This window comes from Mauremys mutica, chromosome 2 (assembly GCF_020497125.1).
Source record: "Mauremys mutica isolate MM-2020 ecotype Southern chromosome 2, ASM2049712v1, whole genome shotgun sequence".
NCBI classification, from domain to species: domain Eukaryota; kingdom Metazoa; phylum Chordata; order Testudines; family Geoemydidae; genus Mauremys; species Mauremys mutica.
This window is the reverse complement of record NC_059073.1, coordinates 2,143,223-2,157,096: the sequence shown is the minus strand read 5'-3', so window position 1 is coordinate 2,157,096 and position 13,874 is coordinate 2,143,223. Positions and strand designations below refer to the sequence as shown.

Here is a 13,874-nt window from a genome sequence, read left to right as displayed (position 1 = left end):
GGTCAGTGTGTTCTCATTACCTTTGGGGTGTTTTACCATACTTGGTATCGGGGTGTTCTGGTACCACCCTTCTGGAATGTGTTTGCGTGAGTATCCCACGCCTAGCCTCTCTTAGGAATGTGTGTTTTTGTAATACCAGCCCTGTTCTTGCCAGGTTCTGTGAGCTTGCAAGCAGGCAGAGCCTGCCTTCTACTAACTTTGCTTCTTTGCTTCATATCAGCAAAGCTTGACCACTACTTTAGTTCAGGCCTTAGGCCTCACACCAGGCTTCTGATACAAGGCCTTATGTCCCAGGCTCTCTTTCTACTACATCCCCCACTTTTTGTCTTTTCATAGGGAGGACACTTACCCATCATTCTGGAAAAGCATAATGCATGGACTGAAGATGACCCAGTGGGCTAAAAACTGTTATATGGCCACCTTACTTTACCATTCATACATTCATGCCCCATCTGTCCCTTGGTCTGCACATTCCCCCATGACTGATGGACAGATTTTGTTTTCAGTCCCTTTTGGTGGGCCTGGGAATGGTAGGCCGGGACCTCGACTGAGGAATGTAGTTTTATGACTGAGCCTTGGGGGCACTCCCAGATAATTAATATGTATGGAGAATATGGATATGGCAGCCTGACTCCAACTGGGGCCTCCAGACAATACCATAATCCAGGTAAATTTTAACCTTTGAATCTCTCCAATCCCCCTGGGAGGCTGTCCTCCAGAATGGCAGACTACTGATTATTAACAATTCTTCCCCGATATTCAGTCTTAAATTCCCCCCCTCTTCTTGTCATCTCACTCTTCATTTTATGCCTCCTTCACACCATCTTGAACAATTCCTGGCCTTCCTTGGCATTTGAACTTGCAGACAGTTGGCACGCCAGGGTGTTGCTCAGCCAAACGCTAAAGATTTAGCTCTTTTAATCTTTCCTCAAATCAGTGCAGACAGCAGCAGAACCACATAATCCCCAGCACAGATGAACATTGGCAGATTTAAACCTATCCTTCTCTTTCCTGTATTTTTCTTTTGCAAGGCTACTCTTAAACCTCTGATTCCATGAGTCATATCCCCTCCCATCCCTGCACAGGTACCTTGCTCGGTTTCCTCTGGTGCTCCTGAAGAAATGTCGTCTCCCATTTTTTCAGCAGGACTTTGACCTCGTTGTATCTGTCCATGGCGCCGAAGGCCTGGCCCTACTCTGAAGAACTGCACCAGCTGTAAATATTGCACAGATCTTTAGATTAATCCTCTCCAGAACCGGCCATTTGCAGTTTTATTAACAACAGGCAGATATCCCCACTGCTTTCTAGTGAATACTATACAGTTGTCATATAAGCACCAATCTATAGGCACATCCATGGGGAAGTCAGTGTGATGTAACGCCAAGGCTCTGACCACTTTAGTCATTGCAGATGACGTCTGGCAGGAACCTGCACTTTAACCACTACATAGTGGGGACTTTCCACCAAGGCTGCTAATCTACTCGCTATCTCAAGTGGTTCACACTGTCTGTGCTCCATACATGAGGCAACTGGATACATCCCCACTATGGTTTGAAATCAGTGCAGCCTACCGCTTCACTTCCTGTCCCAAACTGAGCTCCCATGTTCCACTCAAGAAGGGAGTGCGATATTGTCACAGTTCAAAGCAACTGCACCAGTATCTCCCCTTAGTGGCTCAGCAAGGGCACCCACTCTCAGGCTCCTAGCTCCACAACTGATGCCTCTCAAGGGTGGAGAATCTTTGTCTCTTTGCTGCCTGAGCAGAGTATTCTCAGGGTGAACAGTTCCCTGCCTTCGCTGTGTATTTCCCAATAAAGCATGGTTCTCAAAGTTATGTACTGGTGACCCCTTTCACATAGCAAGCCTCTGAGAACAACCCCCCCTTATAAATTAAAAACACTTTTAAATATATTTAACACTCATAAATACTGGGGGTGAAGCAGAGTTGGGTGGAGGCTGACAGCTCATGACCCCCCATGTAATAACCTTGCAACCCCCGAGGGGTCCTAACCCCCAGTTCGAGAACCCCTGCAATAAAGACTGTCTGGCTAAACAGACCTGCTTGCTTTCTCTTCAGAGACTGATAACAGAGGGGTTGCTACAGCTGTAAGATACCACACAGAGCTTTCTAAGAAAGCCTACTTTATTCTTACCGTAAAAAGCATTACAGAGAAAACATTCAAACAACAAAAGAAGCTACACACGCACTGATCAGCTTACCAGAGCTCACCCCAATTCTAATGCGGGTTCTGGCAGGATAAGCACTTCACCCCTCCTCCCTAGGGAAGTCTTTTGTTTACAAAAGCAGCAAAGAGTCCTGTGGCACCTTCTAGACTAACGGACGTATTGGAGCATGAGCTTTCGTGGGTGAATCCCCACTTCGTCGGCTGATAGTCTATAAGGTGCCACAGGACTCTCTGCTGCTTTTACAGATCCAGACTAACACGGCTACCCCTCTGATACTTTTGTTTACAGGTTTATCACAGCTTCAACTCAGAACAAGCATCCTCATGACAAGTCCGTCCGCCCTCTTGTACGGATCCAGGGATCTTTGATCCAGAAGCAAGTCACTAGTATACAGTGGGTTTCTCTTGGCTTAAGAGGGGGAGAATTTGCACCACCCCCACCAAGGTATCCCCTGCGGAAATCCACTTTACAGGTATTGTCCCACAAAGCCCTCTGAACTGCCTCACACCTCCCAGAGGGGAAACTGAGGCACGGAGGGAGAGATTTCACCAGGGTGACACAGCGAGTCAGTAGAAGAGCTGCCAAGAGAACCGGGCTCGGCCCCCGCCTGAGATGAACCCAGGCGCCCGGGGGCCATCCCCAGCCTGACAGGAACCCAGGCATCAGGGGACCATCCCCCGCCTGAGAGGCGCCCGGGGACCAACCCCCGCCTGAGAGGAACCCAGGCGTCCGGGCCCATCCCCCGCCTGAGAGGAACCCAGGCGTCCGGGCCCATCCCCCGCCTGAGAGGAACCCGGGCGCCCGGGGACCAACCCCCGCCTGAGAGGCGCCCGGGGGATACGGTGCTACAGCCCAGCGGGTAACGAAGCCCCGGACTCACCCGCACCGGTCCTGGCGGCTCCCGCACAAACCTCCCGCCTGCCCCGAGCGCCCACCAATAGGAGCGGCCGCAGCGGGAGGAACGAGCCAGCTGCCCAATCACAGCCCCAATCTCCAAGGAAACGCAAGGACCCGCCTCTCCGTTCCGGAAAACGTCGTTACCGGGCACGCCGCTGCGTCACCACGCACACCCGGAAGTGCGGTAGCCTCAGGTGGGGCGGGGCCTGCGGAGCCCGGACCGGCCCCGGGGGTTCCGAGCGCGCGCGGGGCCTGGCCGGTGGGGAGACGGTAAGAGCCGAGGGCCTCCTCGCGGCTGGGGGGGCGGGGCCTCAACCACGGCAGAGTTGGGGGAGGGGCATGACCCCCCCCCGTGGGGGGAGAGGTCTCAGGCGTGACCCCCCCCGGAGCGCCGGGGCCTGGGGCGCGAACCCCCCCGGGGGGGAGGGGCGCGAACCCCCTGAGGCAAGTGGGGGAGGGTCTGGAGTAGGGGGGACATGAGCTGTCTGGGGGGAGGGGGTTGACCCCTCCTTGGGGGGGACTGAGCCCCTCCCAGGCAGTAGTGTGTAAGGGGGGGGCGCGACTCCCCCCGCCCCCCGGAGCAGCTGTCCGTTCCCCCAGCCCTGCTGCGGGGCTTTTGTTCCCCCCCCACGCTGCTCCTTCCCCAAACGTCTCTGGAAAAGGGGCTGCAGGTTCTGTTCCCCTCTGCCCCCCCCCGCCCCCCCGGTCTGTGGCTTTGTGATATCTGCTGCCCCCTCACCCCCCCTTGGAGATGTCTCCTGCAGCATCTCCTAGCAGCTTCCTCCATCGCTTCCAGCAGAGCCGGGCCCAGACGAGCAGGTTCCCCGCAGGGGAGTCTGGGCTCAGTTCTGCTGATGCTAAAGCATCATTTGTGGATGTCAGCAGCTTGTAGGAGCTGCCCCCTCTTTTTGGTCAGTGGGTTGTAGTCCAGTCTGCTCCAGAGGTGGCTGGCTGAATCCCAGCATCTCCTGGCCTAGCTGTCCCTCTCTGCCCTTCTTCTTTGGTGTCGGGTGGGAAGTAGAGAGAAGAAGGGGAAGAGGTTATGGACGCGCTACGTGGGTCATGAGGTTATCGTGATTTAATTTCCCCACGTGTGTGCCACTGACCAGCCTCAGTGGCGTGGGAGATGGCCAGGATTCGGTGCCCCAGTTGGCTGGAGCACACAGTGATGTTATGGTCAAGTGCAGTGGGATGAGGCATGAGTGGGCCACATTGTGAGATGGGGGCTGTGCTCGTGGTAATGGAGCTAGTTGGTTTGAGAAGAGTGTACTGTACTAGCATGTCTCTTGCACTAGGATATTGGTCTTTCACTACTTGAACCCCCAGATTCTGTGGCTGAAACCCTCTGATGGCCAGATTGACTGACTAGGTGGAACAAGGCTGCTAACAGGCCAGGAGGGATTGCTGTCCCATCCCACTTAGACTCATAGGGTTAGAAGGGACCACAAGGGTCATTTACTCTAACCCCGATCTAACTTCCTTGATTTCTGTCAGGATCAGCATAAGGAGAAAAGGGAGGAGCAAACCAGCGTGAAGGTGGGGGCCAAGTGGTAATCTGCCAGTGCTGCCTTACTTCTCAGCAGTCTGAGCAACGAGTGGCCAGTATCCCTAATTGACGTGTTGTTTAATCCATCGTGGGTGGCTAATACAATCCTGGATTCAATCGCAGATGGGCTGGACGTATTGGCTGTTGTAGCTTTTATTTATATTATAGTAGCATCCAAAAGCCCTAATCACAATCAAGGTATGTTGTGCTAGGTGGTGTTACAAACACGTGGAGAGAGACCACCCCTACTAAGTAATTAAAGACAAGATGCAACAAGTGAGTAAAATATAGTAGAAAGGCTCACATGCTCAACTGGAGAGTTCCTGGTCATTCTGATCATGTATTTATATCAGTCTATGTAATATCCGCAATCCCCCGTGATCCACTAACTAGAAGTGGATTTGGAGGAGGAAAGGGCAGTGGTATTATGGACCAGTTCAGGGTCTGAACTCCAAGCATGAGGTTGTATAGAAGAAAGCACAAAGATGGTTGTGGGAGATGTGGACAAACAGGTGGCTGAGGCAGATGTTATATTAGCAAAGCGGAGGGGATGGGGGCAGTGCGGTAAGATACAAATGGGGATAGATAGGGAGGAAGGAGTTACTTAGTTCAGCTTTAGGATGATTGTGTTAGGGCAGTGACTGTGCTTTTTGGATCTGACCTCACGTACACAGTGCTTCCCATCTTGACAACCAAGATGAGTTTGAAGACCAAGGAGTCCTAGGAGACACAAACTATTAATGCACAATTCCTAACATATCAAGCACTCCATCTTTCTCCAGGACTCCTAGCAGAGCCAGCTAAGGTGTTGGGTCTGTTGGACTGAGCCTTACTGCCCTGCCCAACTGCAGTATCTCTGGGAACAGTGACTGTTGTGTGTCAGCTCAAGATCTAATGGCTACTGAGATCCAGGGGATTGCACCACAGTTTCTGGTTCCATTTATGTTAAGTGAGGGCATTTTGGTTCTGAGCTTTCTGGTGAAACTTAATATAAGAGCTGTTGTGATAATCATATCTTTGCTACCTGCGGGCTGTAGGCAAGACCATTCCCATCAGGGTGTGCAAAAGGGGCTGAGTCTGAAGATGAATAGATCTTATTAGATCCAGAGCTCTGAGGGATGCTGCTCCCTGCCCGCTGTATTGGAGAAATAACCATTTTAGTCCATGACCATAGACACGTTAGCCCCATGCTCTTCAAGGTCAGCAGTGGGCTATAGATGACCTGCTAGAGGTCGTAGAAACAGTAGAGAGACGTGGCATCTTGGCAGAGAAATTCGGGTGGAAGGGGAGGAACTTGGTGGTCTATGCATTGTAGGGGGGAAGGAGGGCTACAGGGAGGAGACATGAGCAAGGGAAGAAGAGCTGTGAGTTGGTCAGAGAGGACCTGCACCCTGGCTGGCCTTGTAAAATCAAGGACCAACAGTGCTCTGGGGGCTTGTAAACAGTTTAGCAAATGGAACCACAGGGTTAAATTTCTGCAGTTCTGGGGGTCCCCCTCTGATTTCTAGCCCCCTCCTGTTGTAAGAATGTCGCTGGAGCACCGGAGGCAGGTGGGATCTTTCTTACCTGAAGGTTTTTGTTTGTTTGTTTTTTGTTTTTTAATACACATTTATTGATGCAGCCATGTTACAAGTTTAGAATCGCAGCTTCTGGAAGAACCACGTATTCTTGCCAGTCTTGTATCTTTCCTCAAATTTCACCTTGGCTTCGCACCTTGCCTTGCGTTTCAGTGCAGGGTCCCTGAACACATCTTTATTGACAACGGTTTTGTCCAGAGGAATATCCACAGAATACCTGGTGGGCATTAGATGGTTGTAGTTATAAACCTTCACAAAAGATTTGATCTTGGACCTCTTCGCTATCTTCTTTCTTCCCATTGCAGCAATTACCTTCCGTGGGTACCGATCGATACCAGCCACCAGGGTGTGGTTGCCTGGCAGGCAGGTGTGCTGGCCTTCTACCCTTGCACTGGGTTCCCAGCTCTGTTCTTTCACTGTCTGGCTGGCTCTCAGACAGCAGAAGCAGAGCAGGTGAGATGAGGATGGGATATGTCTCTCTTGCTCACTCAGCAGCAGCTGCAGGGAACAATGCAAAAACTGGTTAATTCTTGGTGAAAGTCAGAGATCTCATCAGGAATGTTGCAGTGTGTCCTGGGGGCAGGTATATCATTAGATGTTTCTCTTCTCTTTCAGTGGTTCTGTGAAGCTGGGGCTCTGGCTTGCTGCCTCCCTGCAGCCATGCACTCCCTCGTGTTCCTCTGTGCACAGAAGGTGGTTTCCCACCACTCCACGGTGCGCGGTGCCTTGGAGTTCATCCCAAAGGAGTTGTATCCAGTCTTGTTCAAGGCAGCTTTCATGGACAAGAGGACTCTAGTGCTGCAAGATCTGGTGCAGACATGGCCTTTCCCAGTACTCAGTTTCCAGAAGCTTTTGCGGAAGTGTCAGCACTGTGACCGTGCTCTGCTCCAGGAGAAGCCCAACAAGCTATGTGTGCAGACTGTCATCCTGGGAGTGGTGGCCTACCTGAATGAGGCTCTCGAAGACCGACTCCACAGCCAAAGGTACCTGTCAGCGCACCGCTCATTACCTACCACAAGGGTCACATGCTGATGAGACTAAACTATACTGGGAGGCAGTGGGGGAGGAGACTTACAGTAACACACTAACACGGGTTCTCAGACTTTTTTTGCTGGGCCACCCTTTGAAACTATTTGAGGCTGTGATGACCCCACTGCCCCAAAAGGGATGACAAAAATACTGTACATCCTCAGGAGCACTAAATGAAGCATGGAATCATTATCCCTGCAGCCAAAGGCACTGAAGCCTCTCAAAAAGTGTAAAGCAACAGTTTTCAGGAATAAATACATGGATATTTAAGAGACATGTTTTCTGGGTAAAAAAATAAGACAACAGGATACAGCTTGGGGAGCTGGAAGCCTCTTTCAGTGATTGTGGCAATAATCATAACATTGTCCAAGGATTGTGGCTTTATACGCAACTATACACAAACAAGTTTCTGGACACTTCCTGCGAGGGGGGCTGCTGTTTTGAAGCGCATGGTGTTGTTTTTTTTCAATCGCAGCTGCAGGGAACTGAGGCAGACCCTTAAATCATCCTCCACGTTCCGTTTTCATTTTTGAAATACAAACAAATGTCCGTGATTTAGTATTGCCACCCGTGCTTCAGAGCTGGGCGGCTGGAGAGCGGCGGCTGTTGTACCCCTCTCCCAGCAGTCTCCTTTATTTGGGAACTTGAAATATGGTAACCCTAGCAAAGGATCTAAAGGTTGTCACGATATTTGTTGTGATCTCGTGACACCCCGATAATAGCCCTGTGACCCCCTTTTGGGTCGGGACCCCCAGTTAGAGAAACGCTGCACTAACATGTTACATGTTATCGACCTGGGGCCTCTGGCCCTTTAGTACAGCCTGCAGTGATGAGCCAGTAGGGCTGGGACAAGCTTTGCTTTTGTTCTTGGTTGTGTGACAAGAAAATATGGTGGTTTCCATATTTGGGCTTGTAGTTCAAATTGAAATTGCGCTTTGTGTCCCTCTGGAGGAGGAGGAGCTGCTGATCTGAGGTGCTGGGTGCAGACTTAAATCTGGGTGGACCAAATGTTCCAGGTATCTTACCATGTTAAACCAGGCGTCCAATTTCAGTTTCCTCAAATTGCAGCAGAATGGGATGAGTCTCAGGGAGCAGCTGCTTGGTAAATGCCTCCTCTGGCTCCTTGCATGTGATTGTGCTGCAGACTGCACTTTGGAAGCAGGCTCTGGCCGTTTTGCATGTGGTTTCTCTGCAGTGTGGCACTATCAGCCTGTCTGCAGCATTAAACAACTTCTATTTGTCAAGTGACAGGCCATAAGCAGCTTTGGGAGGTGGGACACAGTGCAGTAATTCCTGCTGGTTAGCCACTGGTTTTATCCATCCATGAGCATTGCTCTCTTCCCGTTGGAAATGGAGGGAATGGTCTTAAATGTCAGCCTGTCTTAACCACTATGCAGTGCCCCAAAGTGTAAGATGCTTTTTATTTTTTCTGTAAAACAAAATCCCTGCCAGGGAAGGCAGTGAGGTTCACTGGATAGGGGTTGGAGCGGAAATCAGAAGACCTGGATTCTAGTCCCTGCTTTGTGACCACGGGCTTTCCCCCTCTGTGGAATGGGGCAGTGATACTGAGCCTCCTTCAGAAAGCTTTGAGATCTACACCTGAGATGCCCTAAATCTTATCTGAGCTGAATAGTGTCACTCTTATTTTAGAGACATTGGTGGGAGTTGGGGTAGGGAAGGCTGAGGGTTGCAGTAAGATCACGTGGTTCCTCTGTTCTAGAATGAACAAGTGACCAAAAGACTAAAGCTAGGCAGAGCCCATGCCGTGCGTCTGGAACTGGTAAACCAAAGAGCTAATCCTTAGGCTGCATGTCACATCATCTGAGCAACACAAGTGGTTCAGTCTTTACAGCTGCCATGAGAAGGGAGATGAGGCCCCAGTCCTGGAGCGAGAGCGAGTCTTTTCAAGCCAGTAATTGATACTAACACCTCTCCCTCCCCCCACTGGGTTCTGGTTCCCAAGCCACTGGGAGAGTGACTATATGGCCCTGTGTGGGGAACGATCCTGCAGTAGCTGCGTGAATGAAGTAGGTGACCCAATAGGTCTTTTCAGTCTCTCATTATTTTGCTCCTTTTTTCTTGTCTTCCCCAGCAAGAGGCAGCGCCTGCAGGTTCTGGACATGACGGGGCTTCAGGACGATGGAATAGACCAGGGCCCAGAAAGCATGAGCCTGTGGTCCAGGACGGTGACCCTGGCGAAAGCGTGCATTGACGTTTCCAAACACCAAAGCAAGTGCACCAAGCGCACCTCGAAGCGGAGGAAGGGCCCCTACAGCAGCTCGGTGGCTCTGCCGCCGCCACAGCCTGTTGCTGTGGAAGTCCACGTGGATCTCTTTGTGAACAGCACCTCTTACGGAGTCCTTAAAGACGCCTTGCAGAACAACGCCAACAGCATGCTGCGGCTGAAGTGCCGGGACTTCCGGGCTGAGGAGCTGCCCATTGCAAGTACCGTGGGGCTCCTGGAGTTCCTGGATCCCACAGGTGTTCGGCAGGTGGATCTGAGATTCAATAACCTGGGGCTGTCTGGCCTGAGGGTGATTCTCCCGCACATGGCAAAATTCACCAACCTGGTCAGCCTGAAGCTGCCCTACAGCAACATTGATGTGAGACGGCTCTCGGCGGGGATGGAAGGAAGCCTCCACTACTTCGCCACCCAGCTCAGTAGATTGTCCTGTCTCAAGGAGCTGAATTTGGGCTCCTCCAGGCTTTCCGGAAAGCTAAGGCAACTGCTGGGGTAAGCTGTTTGTAGGGCCGGGGGGGCCCAGCTGAGGGCTGCACTGGCACATTGACAGGCGTGTGAGTGACTCTGCGTAATAGAGCAGGTTGCAGCTCTTCTTTTGTGACCCATGGAGACTATAGGTCCCATCATGCAAAGCTCCATCTTGATCAGAGAAGTTTCTTTGCATGTTGGGACCTGTATTCTGCCACCTCCTTTAACGTGACAGTTTGGCCAGTGCACTGCAGGTCCCATCGTGCAACTCTCCAAGCATCCAGACTTTATAACTAGTATTAGGGGTGTTCGTCACTGTACGCATCTGCAGCTTTAATGCTGATCTTGATTTGGCCCTGAGCTACTTGGTGGTGTGGCCTTTTCCAGCCATTTTGATTTCTGCCCTCTGCGAGCTACAGTAGTTCTCTAAAATGGAACTGACGCTTACAATCTTTCTTCCCACCAGCGATTTGCAGGGTCCCTTGGAAAGCCTGGAGCTGGCCTTCTGCTACCTGCTCCCCAATGACCTCGCCTACCTTTCGCAAAGCCTTCACACCCCCACCCTGAAGAAGCTGGACCTCAGCGGCAACAACTTGTCTGACTCGCTTCTCCAGCCCTTCCAGCATCTCCTAGAAGAGGCCTCCTCATCCCTTCTCCACCTGGACATCATGGAGTGCCGCCTGATGGATATCCATCTGGAATCACTTCTCCCCGCCCTGTGCCGCTGCTCTCAGCTTCGCTACCTGGGGGTGTTTGGCAACCCCCTCTCTACGCGGGGGCTGAAGAACTTGCTGCAGAGGACCATGGGCCTATTGTACTTGCAGCTCGTCATTTACCCCTACCCTGTGGACTGCTACAGTGAGAACCTGCCATGGCCCCCCACCTCCTCTAACCTCTTGAATGGTTCTGTGGATGAAGAGAAGTTTTCCAGGGTGAGCGCTGAGTTGCAACAGATGCTGCTGACTGCAAGCAGGACTGACGCCGTCTGGACCACAAACTTATGCAGGCACAATACCTTAGATTATTTTAATTTGTAGCTCACCAGGAATGCAAAATGAAGGAGAAAACAAACTAATCAGGCTGGTAATTTTTAATGCCCCTTCAAAGTTGAGCGGTTCAGTGGACGCAGCAACAACACTTTTATACACATTTTTAACAGCATCTGTTTAGTGCATGAATTCAAATGGAAGTTCTCTTCTCTCCTTCTGCACCTCCGTTCAGTAAAGCTGAGATTAAAGCTGCCATGGCTTATCCCAGATAGGCACAGCAAGACAGGATAGCAATGGCACTATGACCCCCTTACCTTATGTAGGTTCTTACATGCCCTTTACATGACTTTAGTGTAGCCCTGCAGAATTCTTAGCAAAGTGTCCTAGCCACGGTACAAATGCAGCAGCCCAACAATTAGAAGGCCCCTTCTAAAAACACCGATCCATTCCTAGCTTCTGGGCAGTCTGCTCTTGCATGGATTACCTCATCTGAAAACCCCTCTCTCCACTTCTCTTCTAATGTATCCCATCATTCTCTCTCACGTGTGCGTAGGGCTTAGAAATGTTACCAGTCATGTAGTAGCCAGAGCACTAAACCCACTAGCCAGACAGATGTGAAAGGTGGGGAGACCTATATTTAGGGACAGCTCTACTATACTCCTGCTTGGCTTTATGGCTGCTGCAAGTGGGGTGTCTAGTGCCACTCTATCATTCCCCCAGCCTTCATTTTGGAGTCCTCCTGTGAACTGAATATTTCCTCCATCTCTGCTGTTGCATGGAGCTTTCCTAAGATGTAACAAAATAAAATTGGCTCAGTTCTTATCCATTTCACAGCTGCTTGCAGAGTATAGTAGTGGTGAGACTGACAACACCCCTGTGGGTTTTCACTCTGCTGCGGGTGCATGGAAGATCTGAGTAACAGCAGAGGCATTGGAGTGGTATGCAGACTGACTGTTTACACTCCCCTTGTAGGCTTCTTCACAACTAGAAACTTTTTTTTTTTTATATGAGAGGTTAGATCCTGCAGAAGATGATTCATGCTCCCTGGTATACTTACCAGCCATGGGCATGTGGTAAGCCAGGATGGGTAAGGAGTGGTGTCCCTAGCCTCCAAACATCCAATAGGGAATGATCCTTCATTAGCTGAGAGGGATGTAATTGAGCTCTTCCATCTACCATGTGCTCTCGGCTTCTGCATACCATTCCACGCTCAAGCTGTGTGGCTATCCAGTTCCCTTCTGGGGTGGGTTTGTTGCTACCTGTCTAACTTATGACTGGAAGTGGCTTCTTTCTTCCCTGGTCTGTAAAATCCCACAAGATTACTTCCATGGCCTTCTGCCCTGTCTACCTGCATAGTCATCTTATCACTCCCTTCCAGCTTTAACTCGGGCTGATTATATTCTACTGCACGTAACTTGACACCTTCAACAATCCCTCTCTTGACCAGTTAAACGTCTGGCCTCATTTTAACTCCCATCAGCTTAAAGTCTTCAAGCCCCACCTGTTTCTCTTGGGCAAGAGGACCTCCCTCCCATCCAACTCCATTTCCCCCCTTGACACACACTTGTGGTTTGTTTTTGCTGTCTGAACTCTCCTCTCCTTCCCACATCCTCTATGGCTGCATATTTGCTTAGATAAACGTCTTTGTTCTGGCCACTTTGAGGGAATAATCATGCCCAGTGGGGGGTTAATTTTGTGTGAGACTGCCGAGCTCAGGGACTTTGAAAGCTAGTAACTCATTCCTTCAGCACATTACCCATGGCAGTGTTACGTGGGCTGCCCCTCTGCTTAAATTCTCCTGTTACTTTAGCCAGTGAATGCAGCCCCTCTCCAAAATCCACTCTCATCTGCATATATCCTCTGTTTATCAACCCCATCCTCAAACAACTCTGCTAGATCCTTGAGCGTTCAAGATCCATTTAAAAAATGTGCTTTGTACAAACCCTGCCCGAAATGCCCCCGAAAAGCGGCGTCACCAAGAGGCATCGTTCCCCGAAATGCCACTGATTTGCAGCGGCGACACCTCTTGACGTTGCCGCTTCTCAGCAGCATTTCGGCAGATGCTTGTCCGCCGGCCATGGTCCTTGGTGGCTTGGCACCCGCCACCTGGAAAAGGTTGGGGCCCACTGCTTCAGATGAAAGGCACGCTACAAGATAGTGTCTTATGACCTGGGGACTTTCTCACTGGAGCAGCTATTTAACTAGCTGCCCTTTGGCAGAGGTCACTCTGCTGCTGCTGGATACACTTGTTTGTATCAAAACTGTCTTGGAGCCCCTGTCTCTTTCTACCACCTCCCCCTAGTGACGTGGAAAACAAGCACAATGTCGCATTGACAGTGACGACATCGCTGCAGGAGCCGCTAGCAACCACACAGTGTGAGCACAAAGCCCTGGTTTCAGTCACAGAGTTTTGGCCATTAGAAACATAGAAATGTCGGGCTGGAAGGGACCTTGGGAAACCAAGTCCAGCCCCCTGCGCTGTGGCAGGACCAAGTAAACTTCGACCATCCCTGACAGGTGTTTATCCAACCTGTAAAAAGAACAGGAGTACTTGTGGCACCTTAAAGACTAACAAATTTATTTTAGCATGAGCTTTCGTGAGCTGCAGCTAAAATAAATTTGTTAGTCTTTAAGGTGCCACAAGTACTCCTGTTCTTTTTGCGGATACAGACTAACACGGCTGCTACTCTGTATCCAACCTGTGTTTAAAATCTTCCAATGATGGGGATTCTAACAACCTCCCTTGGAAGCCTGTTCTAGAGCTTAACTCTCCTTAGCGCTGGAAAGATTTTCCCAGAATCTAACCTAAATCTGCCTTGCTGCAGATAAGGTAGGACACGTAATGGGCCTACAGTGGACATGGAGAACACTTGATCCCCATCCTTTTTATAACCACCCGTAACATATCTGAAGACTGGAGTCAGGTCCCCCGTCACTCT

The 13,874-nt window shown here is 50.7% G+C and overlaps 1 protein-coding gene across 2 annotated transcripts; it reads left to right on the top strand.

The window, feature by feature from the left end:
* The first annotated feature begins 3,256 nt into the window (after positions 1-3,256).
* On the top strand, positions 3,257-13,457 carry LOC123364877 (leucine-rich repeat-containing protein 14-like). Of its 2 annotated transcripts, none has more exons than XM_045007366.1 (4): positions 3,257-3,354; positions 6,823-7,190; positions 9,329-9,970; positions 10,413-13,457. In XM_045007366.1, the coding sequence occupies exons 2-4, from the start codon at positions 6,868-6,870 to the stop codon at positions 10,981-10,983; spliced, it is 1,536 nt and encodes a 511-aa protein (XP_044863301.1). In that variant the 5' UTR covers positions 3,257-3,354; positions 6,823-6,867; the 3' UTR covers positions 10,984-13,457. The 2 variants fall into 2 exon arrangements, with proteins under 2 accessions (XP_044863301.1, XP_044863299.1); XM_045007364.1 differs by lacking the exon at positions 3,257-3,354 and adding an exon at positions 6,244-6,660.
* Positions 13,458-13,874: the final 417 nt, after the last annotated feature.